General features: G+C 40.5%; 1 protein-coding gene across 1 annotated transcript; it reads left to right on the forward strand.

Annotated features, from left to right (window-relative positions):
- On the forward strand, positions 12301-13842 carry LOC109218682. The gene is made up of 4 exons (XM_019383059.1): positions 12301-12546; positions 12748-12932; positions 13041-13386; positions 13636-13842. The coding sequence occupies exons 1-4, from the start codon at positions 12301-12303 to the stop codon at positions 13840-13842; spliced, it is 984 nt and encodes a 327-aa protein (XP_019238604.1).

Raw genomic sequence — 15628 nt, forward strand, 5'->3', positions numbered from 1 at the left:
TTTATGCCACGAGGTGGCTTGTTATAGCGTTTGGGCTGAAAGAGCCCCTTCGGAGTCAGCACACCCCCATTGAGCGCGGGTACCCTGATTCTGAGTGATGATATGCTAGAGGGGTTGTTGATGAGTGATTGTGAGATTTGCCCGAGGGGCTGTATATGAGTGATGGTGAGGTATGCCGAGGGGCTGTATACGAGTGATTGTGAGGTTGCACGAGGGGCCGTATGTGAGTGATGTTTTGCCCGAGGGGCTGCTTATGAGTGATGTTTTGCTCGAGGGGCTTTTTATGTTTTCATCATTTTGCTCACTATTACACTGAGCCTCTGTTTGAGAACTGTTGAAAAATATCATCAAATGATTTTACTGAAACTGAGTTTAAACGAGATGATTTGATTCAAACTCTGCTTTCAAAAGCATGCTGTACTTTTACTGAGATCTCATGATATGAACTTATATGTTTTATTGCTCGTCACTGCTTCTCAGCCTTTATTTACTTTGGTTACTTACTGAGTTGGCGTACTCACGTTATTCCCTCCACCTTGTGTGCAGATCCAGGTGTTTCTGGACCCGATAGCGGGTGTTGATTATTCAGTTGCAGATCCATCGGAGTTAGTAAGGTAGCAGCCTGGCGATCGCAGCCCTGCTTTCCTCTCTCTTTATCTTTCCTTAGTTGTATTCAGTTATTTCCATACTATGTCAGTCTTGATATTGTCAGACGGTTATAGTAGATGCTCATGACTAGGGACACCCCGATGCCAGGCTTTCTTTTCTGCACCTTTGTTTTTATTTACCCTCCTTATCAAGGTTTTATATTAAATAGCTTGGGAACTATCTTCAAAAATGATAATCCCATTTTGTTTTAGTAGTGTGTCGGCTTGCCTAGTACCACGATATGCGTCATAATGACAGGGTTGGTTTTTGGGTCGTGACACAGGAAGAGGAATTCAACCTCGATTCAGTGTAGATATACACAGAACAAAAACGCACGCTGTGAATAAAAGAAAGAGGTAATAGTGTATTCTTAATTATACTTAACTAGTAATATTGTATATATGATCGTTGACTTGGGTTAAATTGTGATACTGGGATTAATTTTAATGGGTATCATAAATTATTTTATTAGTATAAAATTATTTTGTTGAAGAACGTTCTATGAAATGGGGAAGGAAAGAATTATAGAGAAGTGTTTGTAGCCTAACTAAGGTTATTGAGAATGGAAACAAGAGGAATTTGATAATAGAACCCGATTATGTTGGTGCTTCACAAAGTTGATACTTAGACTCGTCTTTGTGATACTATAGATTGACTGAAGAAGTCGTATGGACTGCTCAAGTTGACACGCTTGGTATTTCGACACGAGTACTGTGAGTAGTAACCTTACTGCAATTTATATTTTCATAACCTGCATGGTTTATACATGATTTTGAAAAATATTATGTGTATCAAATTTTTGAAATTACATGTGGGACAAGTCCTTTACTTGATATGGTACTAAACAGTTTACTTGAGATGTTTACAGTTATTTAAAATGTACTCATTATTACTAAACACATTTTATTATTACTTGAGATATGATTAGTGTTACTGAAATGGGATTATATGATTTGATAAGAATTTAAATGCCCTATACTATTTTGCAAAATGATTTTGTAAGATTATTTACTATTTACAAAGAAAAAGTATAAATGGGAGGAGACTTTGAAGGATCCCGTAGCTAACGACGGGTTCCTTAGACCTGGTGGACATTGTATTTATAGATTGCCGATTACAGTTATAGCCCTCGCTAGTGGAAAGGTAGAACTAGCATACAATCACAGTTTCCCTCGAGTAGGGACCAATAGTTATATTTGACTCCTTTTACGAAGGGTCCACACGTTGATACATATTACATGATCCTTTCTTGGAAACCTCCCAAACATAAGGATTTTCTATGGTACAGTGTTTACCGAGTTTATTACCGATTTGTTAAAGCGATTTCTGTTATAAGAAACATATGAATAAACTGATTATATTTATTATTTTTGAAAGGGCATTTATATTTATGATAGTTTCTGATTATTATTAAACATACATGTTTTCTGACTTGTCCAATTAAAAACGGTTGTGGTTAAGTGTTATTAGTCACCGAGCTAGTGACTCACTCCCCGCTATTTTTTATAGAGATTTCAGTTGACACGAAGGAGAATTTCGTTAATTAGAGTGCACGATTTGATAGTTCCTAGTGACCCTCGTACTTGTTCGAGTGGGCAAAGAGTTTATTCATTTGTTATCGTCTTTTCTTATGAACTCTTGGAGTCGCTCCATAGTTATTTTTATTAGTGTTGTGAGTATTCATTCGTTATATTGGACTAGTTACTAGTATTATACTTCTTTCCAATTTTTTAGATGAGTTTAGTATTATTATGTTGATAAGGTTGGTAATGTTGGTGAAAACTCGTTTTTGGTTAGTTGGTGAAGATTGTGATTGATTTAGGTGAATATTGGTTGGTCATTATTTGTTTATGAGTGTGACGACCCAACCCGTCGTCACATGAGTTACCACCCCGTTTTCCCTATTTTCTATTTCCTTATGCTTCATTATCAGTATTGGGTGTGAACGAGTTGATTTGGAGTGGTTCTAGAAGGAAATGAGACACTTAGTCTCTTTAAGGAAGGTTTGTTTTGGAAAAGTCAACCGGACGTTAACTTATATGTTAGAGGGATCGGATATGAATTCCGATGATTCGATTATCTTCGGGGGATGATTTGTGACTTAGGAGTGTGATCAAAAGTTATTTTGGAGGTCCGGAGTAGAATTAGGCTTGAATTGGTAAAATTAGAATTTTGGCGAATTCCGGTCGATAGGTGAGATTTTGATCCGAGGGTTGGAATGGAATTCCGAGAGTTGCAGTAGCTTCGTTAGGTGATTTGGGATGTGTGTGCAAAATTTCAGGTCATTCGTAGGTGTTTTGGTTGGGTTTTTGATCGAATGCGTGTTTCGGAAGTTTTGGAAGAACTTAGGCTTGAATTCGATGAGAAAGGATGGTTTTAGTGTTGTTTGAGGTGTTTTGATGATTGGAGCAAGTTTGAATAAGGCATTGGATCATGTTTGTGTTTTTGGTTGAGGTCCCGGGGGCCTCGGGTTGAGTTCGGATGGTTAAACGGAGAATTTCGGAATTTTTGCATGGTTAAGGTCTGCTGGTATCTGGTATTTTCGCACCTGCATTTGTGGGACCGCAGGTGCGGTCACGCAGAAGCGAAGGGAGAATCGCAGAAGCGATATTTGGCCTGGGTGTTGTTTCCGCAGAAGCGGTTGGAGGAGCCGCATCTGCGAAGCCGCAGGTGCGGGAATGAGGTCGCAGAAGCGGACCTTGGGACTTTGGGAATTTCCGCAGAAGCGGAAGAAGGCCGCAGGAGCGGAAGTCGCAGAAGCGACAACTGTACCGCAGATGCGGAAACAACTGATCAGAAAGGAGTTTTAATTCCTTCGCGAAATTTCAAAAGAGTTCATATTTTCACTTCGGACTTGGAGAGTTTTTGGGCGATTTTGAAGAGGGTTTCAAGGATTTCGATCGGGTAAGAATTTTTGGTCTTAGAACACGATTTTATGATGCAAATACATGAATGTAGACTGAAAAATCAAGGAATTAAAGGTCAAAAATGGAGGTTAGGGCTTGAAACCTAAGAGAGCAAAAATGGGAATTTGAGGGGTCATTTGGACTCCGATTTTGGTGTTCTTTATATGTATAGACTCGTGGAGAGATAAGGAATCCGTTGATGGTAAATTTACTGATTTTCGAGAAGTGGGCCGGGGCTCGGGTTTTTGCTAATTTCGGGAATTTCACTATTTTTTCGATTGTTTTCGATTGGGTATTGTCCCATTAGCATACTGTGATGTATTCGTTGTGGTTTTGATCAGATTCGGTACGCGAGGAGGTTAATTCGAAAGGCAAAGGCATAGCAAGCTAGGACTTTGGCCGGCTTGAGGTTAGTAATAAATGTAAATGCTGTGTTGAGGGTTTGAAACCCCGAATTTGCACAAGTGTAGTGCTATGTGAGGTGACTTGCACGCCGGATAACGGGCGTGGGGTAGAGCACCGTCGGGGATTGNAACGTTGGTCGTTAATTTATTTAAAATTATTATTTTATTATTTTCACCAGTTTGGCGACCAACTTTGGTCGCTTTCCTTGACAGACCAACGTTGGTCGCTAAACTTTGGTCGCTTTTTGCAGGAATTCTAGCAGTGAACAAATGCTTCAGTTCACAAGAAGGAACCATGTTCGAGGTGCAAATCCAATAGTTATAAACCTTAATGACCTTTGAGTTCACGAGGCCGTGCATAAATGAGTTAGTGATAGATCTGATATGAATCAATTCGTTTATAAGGATAATAATGAGTTAGATCTAAGCTTAAGGCTTTGAAGCCAAGAGTACTATAGAATTCCAATCCTATTTTAAACTAAATTGACGAACCTACCGTTGGTTGGATGATCTTCTTTACAAGTAGAAAATGTTCCTTTTTTTTTTCCGAGTTTTTCCTTTCTTTGTAGAGTTGTATCCCTTCGAGATTTTAATTTCTTTGAACCATAATTTTTTTTTTTTGTTATTGCATACTCCTATGGTAATTCATGATTAAACTGAAAATAAGTGTTGATTCTTATTGGTGTGATTACCCGATAGGTCATTTTGAGTTTTAGCCTTTATTTTTGTGTTTTGAGATCTCGATTAGCTCCGTTTAGAGTTCTTTGATTTGCGTGCTCAGTCCGTGTCTTGTTTCGAGAAGTCTTTATGTGAAAAGTTAAAAAATGTGAATTTTTTCCTTAAAAAATAATTTGAATTGATTACGGTCAACATTTTGAGTTAACAGACCCAGATCAGTATTTTGATGGTCCCAATGGGTCCGTATCGTAATTGGGACTTGGCCATATGCCTGAAATTGAATTCGAAAGTCCCTAACTTGATTTAACGTAATTTTTTGAAAAGTAGTAATTTGAAGGTTTAAAAAATTACAAAGTTTGACCGCACGTTGACTTTATAGCTATCAGGTTTAGATTTTGTTCCAGAACTTGGTATAGGTTCATTTTACTATTATTGACTTGTCTGCAAAATTTGATTCGAAACGGAGTTGATTTGACATGATTCGGATGCTCGATTGTAATTTGAAAGTTCTTAAGTTTCATTATAAATTTCATGCATTTTGATATTTGATTCGCGATTCTAAGTGTTATTTTAGTATTTTGATCGCGCGAGTGAGTTCGTATGATCTTATTACACTTGTGTGCATGTTTGGTTTGGTGCCCGAGGGGGCCAAGTGCATTTCGGATAGGCTACAGACCCCTTTTGGACTTAGAAGTTGCTGGTTTCAGCTATCTTCTGGTGTCTATCACTTTGTGCTTCGCGATCGCGAAGCCACTCTTGCGATTGCAAAGGGGAATGAGGCTGGGGTGGAATTTCTTCTATGCGAACACGGGGACTTGGTCGCTAACACGAAGTAGCGGGGGGTTTACCCTTCGCGAACGCAGCCTTTCTCTCGCGAACGCAATGTGTTATGGGATCTGGAGATAGGCTGGGCAGTAACTCTACGCGAACGCGGGTGTTGGCTTGCGAATGCGAAGGCAAGGGGGGATAAACCTTCGCAAACATGAAGGGTTGTTTGCGATCGTGATGGCCCCTTGGCCAGTGGTCTTCGCGAACTAGAAGAACACGTGACGCCTAGGTATTAAATATTTCAAAAGTCGGTATTTTCTTCACTTTTTACCATTTTCAAGTTTGAGCTCGTCCTAGAGGCGCTTTTGAAGAGAAATTTCATCCCAACATCATAAGTGGCCAATTTGCTTTTGGCACACCCATTAAGGAAATACTAAATTCTAGACGAACATAGTTAGTGTGACTAAACTACCCATCATTAAATGTTGCACCACAATTACAGTAGTACTTACTTCTCTTCTCAAATATGAGGAGCAAATGACTTTTTAGGGATACGTACATAAGGGTAATTTTGAAAAAATAACATAAATTTTTTCTTGATTATATAAATGGACACTTATTTTGGACCAAAATAAAAAAGCAAATTGGTCACTTATTGTGGATTGGAGGGAGTACTTGATATTGATAAATGATGATATGGCGGAATCGGGTTGCGCGCCGCAACGGATTGTGTGTGTTGTACTTATTGTTGTTGTTGTTGTTGTGTCAGTTTCAATATTTTTTTATATGAGATTACATGACTTGTTATTGTGGGCTTTCTGATAGTTAGGTTCGAGTTCATTTGCACAAATTAATTCCTTTACTTCCATTTTCTGCTTTTCCTTCCCTATTATTACCGCATACAAGTTATTGCATATAGCCCGCTTTAGCCTTGTCACTACTTCGTCGAGATTAGAGTCGACACTTACAAAGTACATAGGGTTGGTTGTACTCATACTACACTCCGCACTTCTTGTACAAATATTGGAGTTGGTCCTAGCAGCGTTCAATAGCTTTTGCTCGGATCCAGTCGCTGATGCAGACTTGAGGTATAGCTGCACAACGTTCGCAGCCTTGAAGTCCCCTTCCCTCCTATCTTTATTGAATATCTGAGTTTCAAAACATTGAATTTTATTCAGACCATGTTTGTAGCACTCTAGATGTTCATGTACTCGTGACACCAGCTTCTAGGTTATGTTTAGACTTCGCTGTTCAGTATTTTTTTGCCATACTTCAGACTTATACCATTTTTGTTGTTAATTTCTTGTTATAAATTTTTACAATCGGTAAATTTTCTGTTTCACGTCGGCTTTCCTTGCAAGTAGATGTTAGGCGCCATCACGACCCTGAGGTTGTGTGACGACCCAACCCGTCGTCACGTGAGTTACCGCCCCGTTTTTCCTATTTTCTATTTCTTTATGCTTCATTATCAGTGTTGGGTGTGAACGAGTTGATTTGGAGTGGTTCTAGAAGGAAATGTGACACTTAGTCTCTTTAAGGAAGGTTTGTTTTGGAAAAGTGAACCGGACGTTGAGTTATGTGTTAGAGGGCTCGGATATGAATTCCGATGATTCGGTTAGCTTCGGGGGATAATTTGTGACTTAGGAGTGTGATCGGAAGTAATTTTGGAGGTCAGGTGTAGAATTAGGCTTGAATTGGCGAAGTTAGTATTTTGGCGAATTCCGATCGATAGGTGAGATTTTGATCCGAGGGTCGGAATGGAATTTCGAGAGTTGCTGTAGCTTCATTATGTGATTTGGGATGTGTGTGCAAAATTTCAGGTCATTCGGAGGTGATTTGGGTAGGTTTTTGATCGAATGCAAGTTTCGGAAGATTTGGATGAACTTAGGCTTGAATTTGATGTAATTTGATGGTTTAGGTGTAATTTGTGGTGTTTTGATGATTCGAGCAAGTTTGAATAAGGTGTTGGATCATGTTTGTGTTTTTGGTTGAGGTCCCGACGGCCTCGGGGTGATTTCGGATGGCTAACAGGAAGTTTTGGCTTGTAAAACTTAAGAATTTGCTGCTGCTTTTGGTATTTCCGCTCCTGCAGAAATGGGACCGCAGAAGCGGTACCGCAGGAGCGGGTGGAGAGTCGCAGAAGCGGGGAGAACCGTAGGTGCGGATTGGGTGACCGCATCTGCGGAGTCGCAGATGCGACAACATGACCGCATATGCGGGGTTTGGAGATTTAATGAGATCCGCAAATGCGGAGCTTAGTCCGCAGAAGCGGAAGCCGCAGGTGCGTGTTTCAGACCACAGAAGCAGAAATATCCGCAGAAGCGGTGCAATCACCGCAGAAGCAGAAGTCGCAGAGGCGGCTAAGGAGCCGCAAATGCGGAAATAACTGGTCAGTGAAGTTTTATTTCATCTTCGCGAAATTTCATAAGGGTTCATAATTTTCACTTCGGACTTGGAGAATTTGGGCGAGTTGGAAGAGAGAAATCAAGGGACTTCATTGAGGTAAGAATTTTTGAGTCCAAAACATGATTTTATGGTACAAATACATGAATTAAGACTGAAAAATTAAGGAATCATAGGTCAAAAATGGTGGTTAGGGCTTGGAACTTAAGAGAGCTAAAATGGGGATTGGAAGGGTCATTTGGACTCCGATTTTAGTGTTCTTCATATGTATAGACTCGTGGCGAGATAAAGAATTCGTTGATGGTAAATTTTCTGATTTTCGAGAAGTGGGCCCGGGGCTCGGGTTTTGCTAATTTCGAGATTTTAGCTATTTTTCGATTATTTTTGATTGGGTATTGTCCCATTAGCATATTGTGATGTATTCGTTGTGGTTTTGATCAGATTCGGTACACGAGGAGGTCAATTCGAAAGGCAAGGGCATAGCGAGCTAGGACTTTTGCCGGCTTGAGGTGAGTAAGATGTAAATGCTGTTCTGAGGGTTTGATACCCCGTGTTTGCACATCGTAGTGCTACATTGAGGTGACTTGCACGCCGGGTAACGAGTGTGGGGTAGAGCACCGTTGGGGATTAAGACTTGGTCCGTCCCGGTAGATGAATATACTGTGTATTTGACTGAAATTCCCTTATTATCATTTTAACCGAACTAATTGCTATGTTTGGGCTTCGTGCCAATTGATTTAAATCCTTCAGGGATTATTATTATTGGTTTCTTATCATTTTTGCATATCATTGAACTCAGTCCTGGTATTTAATACTGTTTTACAAACTCAACCACATTCTCTTAAACTTGAAACTTAACTAATATTTTTTTTAACTGAAGTTTGGGCTGAATATTTCTATATTATGGTTTGCCCGAGAGGCTTAGGTGATTTTTGGACTGAGCATGGGATCGGGATGCACGCCGCAGCGGTATGATATTGATATTGATATGTGGCCGAGGGCCTAGTTGATGCCACGAGATGGCTTATTATTGCGCTTGGGCCGTAAGGGGCCCCTCCTGGAGTCTGCACACCCCCAGTGAGCGCCGTCGACGGTAAATCAATTGAGCGGGCTGCACGCCGCAGCGGGTACTGGAGAGTACCTGTCTATGTGTTGCATTGCATATTATTAATTGTAAATTATTTTCTTATCTGTTGTGATATTTCTATAATTGTTTTCACTGTTTTGCTGGATTCCATGCTGCTGGGTTCAAGTTGCTGTATTTATAGAATTACTGTGTGCCTATTCAGGATCTCTTATTCTCAGTCTTTATTTATGTTTATTACTCACTGAGTTAGAAGTACTCACTTTACTCCCTGCACCTCGTGTGCAGATTCAGGTGCACCCACTGAGGCTGAGTGAGACTTTCTCTGTTGAGCATCGTATCCGGAAACATCAAGGTAGCTGCATGACGTCCGCAGTCCTGATCTTCCCATCTATCCTATTTATTTTATTCCGCATTTCTTTAGAACATTATGTAGTAGGTTGACACTCGTATGTTAGAGGCTCAGACTTGTGACACCGGATTATCGGGCTGTGTAGTAGTATTTATACTTGGGAATTTCCGCATGTTTGCACTTTATTTCAGATATTCAGTATTATGACTTAGTAATTTGCCTGTGTTAAATAAATTCATGAATGGTATAAATGGTCAAGGTTATGTAATTGGTCGGGCTTGCCTAGCAATGTGTTGGGCGCCATCACGACCGGGGTTGGGGTCGTGACAAGTTGGTATCAGAGCCTAGGTTACTGGGTCTCGCTAGTCATGAGCCGGTTTAGTAGAGTCTCGTGGATCGGTACGGAGACGTCTGTACTGATCCTCGGGAGGCTGCAGAACCTTTAGGAAAACTTCACATTCTTGAAACTCTTGTTGTGCGGCTTTGTTGAACTGAAAACTAAACTTCTACTATTCTATTCTCTCACAGATGGTGAGGACACGAGCTATCGGACGTGGCGGACGACCACCAGTGCCACCTACTGAGGCCGCTAGAGGCCGTGGTCATGGTCGTGGCAGAGGCAGAGCAGCCGGGGTAGCACCCGCTGATCCGTTAGTTGCCCCAGCTCAGGATCAGGCTCCAGCTGTGGATACTCCAGCAGCACCTGCTCAGGCACCAGCCGTGCCTATTGTGATTCCAGGCCTTCAGGAGACCTTGGCGCAGATATTAATGGTCTATACTGGCCTGGCTCAGGCAGTTTCAGCCACCACCGCAGTAGCAACTACTTCACAGACCAGGGGAGGCAATCAGGCCCCCGTTGCCCGCGCACCTGCGCAGGGAGTGTAGGGACTACAGACACCAGAGGCACCCCCAGCCCAGCAGGTTGCACCAACTCAGGGCTTCGTGGTTCCAGCTATGCCAGACGATGAGCAGCGTCGTCTTGAGAGGTTTGGTAGACTCCAGCCTCCGACATTCGGTGGTGCTGAGGGCGAGGATGCCCAGGGTTTTCTTGGCAGATGTCAGCGTATGCTCCGTATGTCAGGGAACCTTCAGTCGAGTGGTGTGGCATTTACTACTTTTCAGTTCACGGGGGCTGCTCTTACTTGGTGGGAGGACTTTGAGAGGCGTAGGCCTACCGGTGCAGCACCTCTGACTTGGCAGCAGTTCTCCGCTCTTTTTCTGGAGAAGTATGTACCTCAGTCCCGCAGGGAGGAGCTGGGTAGGCAGTTTGAGTGGTTGACACAGGGAGATATGACAGTGACTCAGTACGAGATGAGGTTTTCCCTGCTGGCTTGTCATGCTACTTGGATGGTTCCATCAGATCGTGAGAGGATCAGGAGATTTGTGGATGGCCTTAACTACCATCTCCGTATTCTGATAACTAGAGAGAGAGTACTGGGTGCTACGTTTGAGGAGGTGGTAGACATTGCTCGTGAGATTGAGTCAGTTCGCCGTAGAGAGCGAGAGGAGAGGGAGGCTAAGAGGCCTCGTGGATCGGGTAGTTACAGTGGTGCTCCTTCGAGGGGTCAATTCCAGCAGGGTAGAAGTCGCTCTTTCAGGCCTGCTCAGTCAGCTCGTCCAGAGTATCGTGGGGGATCTTCAGGCCGTGGTCATCATGGGCCCCAGCAGGGTCAGACTTCATCAGCGCCCTCCCAGCTCAGAGTTCATCTCATGCTTTCAAGAATGTGGCAACTATAGAGGATAATGAAGTTAATATTTGGAATGCTTTCAAGGCCCTGATTGACACAACAATAAAAATAGTGCAAACGTCTGAAACTCATAGTGCTAGAGGGCAACAGAGTAGGTGTGATAGAGATAGAACTTCACAACGATCCAATTTATGCTGATGAACATTGTAACTTAGATTGTGAGGGGGTTAGACAAAGTTTATAAATAAAAAGAACTAAATGAATTTGTAGGGAGAATAAGATAGTGCTACTAGCAATTATAGAAAATAGAGTCAAGAAGGATAATACAACAAAAATACTAAAGAAGACTTTAAATAATTGGCAGTGGGTAGACAACTATGATGATGCACCAGGAGGAAGAATATGGATCGTATGGGATCAAGTGCAAGTGACCGTTTCTGATAGTGGGAGATTTCAACACCATCCTATCCAGTGAGGATAGAATACAGAGGAATCCAGTTCAGGAGAATGAGGTTAGGGACTTCAAGACTTTTATTTTTGTCACTTGTCTTGAAGAACTACACACTTTGGGTAGAAATTTCACATGGACAAATAATCATAATCATAGTAGAAGTGATAGAATCTTGGTTAACCCAGAATGGATGCAAAAATGGACACATATACAAGGGGTTGTTATGAACCCTGGCTTCTCTGATCACTGTCCAATTAGTGTATGTTTTGATGATACTACTAAACAAGGAACTAGACCATTCAAATTCCTCAATTTCCTGCAAATCCCATGAGGATTTTGACATAACAGTGCAGCAATGCTGGAGACATAAGGGAAGAGGACCAGTTATGATGAATGTATGGAGAAAACTAAAAATGCTGAAAGGCCATCTGAAACAGCTGAATAACCAAGAGTTTAGTCGTGTAGCAAATAAGATACAGATGTCAAGGGACAAATTAAGCACCATCCAAAGTTAGATGCATACACCAGACTGTGATTCAGAGGCAATCCAACAAGAAAGATCAGCAAAAATAGAATTGAAGAAATCACTGATGGTTGAAGAGAGTGTGTGGAAGCAAAAATCAAGAGTATAATGGTTGAATCTGGGAGACTCTAACAAATCATATTTTCATGCCTGTATGAAAATTAGATAGGCAAAAAACCACATTAGTAAGCTAACTAGTTGTGCAGGGCATTTACTTCACAGTGCTGATGAATTTGAAAAGGAAATTCTAAGCTTCTACAAAGTCCTGATTAGGACAGCTGCACCTCAGTTGCCAGTTTCTACTAGATGTTATGCTGAATGATTATACCCGTAATCATAGTCAACAACTGATGCTCATCCGGCCAGTCACAAAGGAAGAAATAAAATAAGCGATGATGGATATTGATGATAATAAAGCACCAGAGTGTGATGGATACGATGCTCTATTTTATAAAAAGAAATGGCATATATTGGGAGATGAAGTCACTGAAGCAGTAATTGATTTCTTTCACTCTGCTACAATGTGCAAAGCCATCAACTGCACAACCATCACTTTGATTCCAAAAGTGAATAATCCAGCTAATATCAAGGAGTTCAGACCAATTTCCTACTGTATAGTCCTTTACAAGCTAATCTCTAAAGTACTAACATTTAGATTGCAGGGTATTATGCATGATCTAATTGTCAAACAACCTTTGTACCTGAGAGATTGATTACAGATAACATCTTATGAGCCATGAGCTAGTTAAAGGGTATGGAAGGAGAATATATCACCAAGATGCATGCTGAAAATTAATATGCAAAATGCTTATGATTCTGTTGAATGGGTATACATTGAACAGGTGATGAAGCTTCTGGGATTCCCTGAGTTATTTCTCAAATGGATCATGGCCTGTGTATGCACAGTCTCTTATTCAGTACTTATCAATGGCAAACCTATCGAACCTTTTGAGGCAAAGCGAGGGCCGAGAAATGGTGACCCCCTATCTCCATTTTTGTTTGTGATGGCTATGGAATACTTGAGTAGGTTATTGAAGCCTCATAAGGAAAATAAAAGTTTTAAATTTCATCCTAAGTGTGCAAAGGTCAACCTAGTGCAATTGGGATTTGCTGATGATCTCCTGTTGTTTTGTAGAGGAGACCTGCAGTCTGTGACCATACTCTACAACCAGTTCCGAACATTTTCTGCAGCCTCAGATTTAGTAGCAAATCTAAACAAAAGCAATATTTACTTTGGTGGAGTAAGTAGCCTGATCCAGCAACAAATCATGGAGCTGCTAGGTTACACTAAAGGTGATCTACCCTTTAGATATCTAGGAGTACCTCTGAGCATAAAGAGACTAACAACCATACAATGTGAGCCACTGATTGACAAGATGTTAGGCAGAATTCAGAACAGGACTACTAAGTTCCTATATTATGTTGGAAGAGCAATGCTAGTAAAAAGCGTCATATTTGCTATTCAAACCTTTTGTTCTGAGGTATTCATCTTTCCAAAGAAAATCATATAGTTCATAGAGGCTATATGTAGAAAATTCTTGTGGACATGGGTTGCTGAACCTACCAAAAAAGCACTAATTACTTGGGAAAAGCTCTGTTCTCCTAAGATAGCAGGGGGGCGTAACTTTATAAATGTAGAGATGCGAAACAAAGCAACAATCTGTAAGATTTTATGGAACATATGTACAAAAAAGGAGAAATTATGGGTGATACGGGTACATTGATATTAGATAAAAGACCAAGTTGTAGGGGACACAGAACCAAAGAGTGCTTTCCGGATCATGCAGAAGATATTCAAGGATAAACATTACTTTGAGGCAGCTGGCTATACTGAAGATGATGTTAATCAGATTGAGAGCTTCTCAATTAGGCAAATCTACAAAGCTATGCAAGGTGACATGGAGGAAACTAGTATGCAACAATCAGGGAATGCCTAAATAGATTTTCATTTTGAGACTAGCATTACATAACAGGCTATCTACAAAAGAAAGGTTAGCCAAATGTAGAATCATTCCAGATCAGATATGCTCCCTATGTGAGAAGAAGAATGAAACGGTGCAACATCTATTCTTTGAATGTGAAGTAACTGGAAGTATATGGAAAAAATTGTTGTACTGTCAAGGTATACAAAGACTGTATACTAAAGGAACCTTGGCAAGAAGAGCTACAATTGGTAAAGCAATTCGGTAAAGGCAAGAGTGGAGGGACTGCAGTATGCAAAATGACTCTAGCAGCGGTTGTCTATCATGTTTGGCAAGAAAGGAACTATGTCATTTTCCAGAAGAAGAAGAGGTCGGCCAAAGCCATATTACGACTGATCATTTAGGAAATTATGAGGGTTAGGTTGTTCCCTAGGCTAGTGAGAACAATGGAATAGTTGAATTGGTATCCGAAACTTATTTTGGTAGAACGAGAAGAATGAGGTAGAAAGATAGTAAGAATTAGGTAACTCCAAGCTGGGGCATCATATTCAGTTGAAGTTATGCTAAGTGAACAAACTGTTATGTGTTAATTTGTACATAATTATACTTGGTAAATAAATCTTTTACTTGCCAAAAAAAAAAAGTACTTGTACAAAATAAGCTGCAATGAATGGACCTTACATTATTGCGTGCTCACTTCTAGTATATGGTTTGTGTTAGCGTGTGCGAGATGTGAGTTATGATTTAGTCCACTATTTCGTTGTATTCCCTACTTAGGCACCTTGTATTAGTAGTAGCTATTACGTAACTTGATAGAATATAAGGGTCCACTAAATTCTATAGAGAACCAGGTTCTCTATCAGTTCCACTAGAACACACGCACACAACAATAAGTAAATGACAAGAGGAATTTTACGTGGAAAATTCTCAGCAATGGGATTAAAAATTACGAACTACCCTTGTAGGATTTAAACTTCACTACTGAGCAACTTTTAGATTACAACCTATGCAACATACGAATTAACCTCTTAATCCCTTACTAACTTGTAATACTTTATTACAAGCCACTTTGTAATAACTCTATTACAAAGAATTTACAACTCGACTAACTCTAGCCAAGACTCAAACACACACGGGTTTAAGATTTACAAAGGGGTTCCTACATAATGCTTCTAAACAAGCTAAGTAGGAAATACAATTGAAGAACTATTACAAAGTTACAACTCAAATAAGGACATACAATGACTCAATGTGGGAACTGGTCCGTAGTTATTTTGTTCTTTGTTCTTGAAGCACTTGAGAATTACTTGCTAGATGATCATGTGAGGGAGCTTGAGTAAAATCTCTAAGTGTTCGAGTGAATGTGTTTTACCTCCCTTAATGTTAATAAATACATGTGTGACCTCACATACAATGATGTAAGCAAGGTAGGTAAAAAGTCTTTCATAGAAAGTTGACTGCTGCACTGTTCCTGTACTGTAGCATGTGCAGGCAACAACTTTCCAGCTGGAGAGTTGACTTCGTACAGTCACCGCGGGAACTGATAGGGACCTGTTCCCTCAGCTGTTCCTTCTACTCTGAAGAGTTGAATCATATCCCAAGTTGGAACCTTGTGATTTTAAGGTCTTGAGAATGTGTGACAGGTTCCTTATCTGGTTCTTGATAGTAAGTTTGTTAGATCATCAAAACATAAAATAAAGTACTTATGACCAAGATACTTGTAACCTATCATAATTGCACGTGTAAATCTCTTGTTCTAATTAAGGTAAAAAAATTTACTAACCTTATGTTATCACATGTT

This window comes from Nicotiana attenuata, chromosome 2 (assembly GCF_001879085.1).
Source record: "Nicotiana attenuata strain UT chromosome 2, NIATTr2, whole genome shotgun sequence".
In the NCBI taxonomy this organism is placed as follows: domain Eukaryota; kingdom Viridiplantae; phylum Streptophyta; class Magnoliopsida; order Solanales; family Solanaceae; genus Nicotiana; species Nicotiana attenuata.

Excerpts from the sequence above, each read along its gene's own strand:
- LOC109218682 (XM_019383059.1), top strand. The coding sequence starts at position 12,301 with ATGGATATTGATGATAATAAAGCACCAGAGTGTGATGGATACGATGCT. Across the intron at positions 12,933-13,040 it reads GCTATGGAATACTTGAGTAG|AGGAGACCTGCAGTCTGTGA; the intron begins GTTATTGAAGCC and ends GTTGTTTTGTAG. Across the intron at positions 13,387-13,635 it reads TTCAAACCTTTTGTTCTGAG|ATAAAAGACCAAGTTGTAGG; the intron begins GTATTCATCTTT and ends CATTGATATTAG.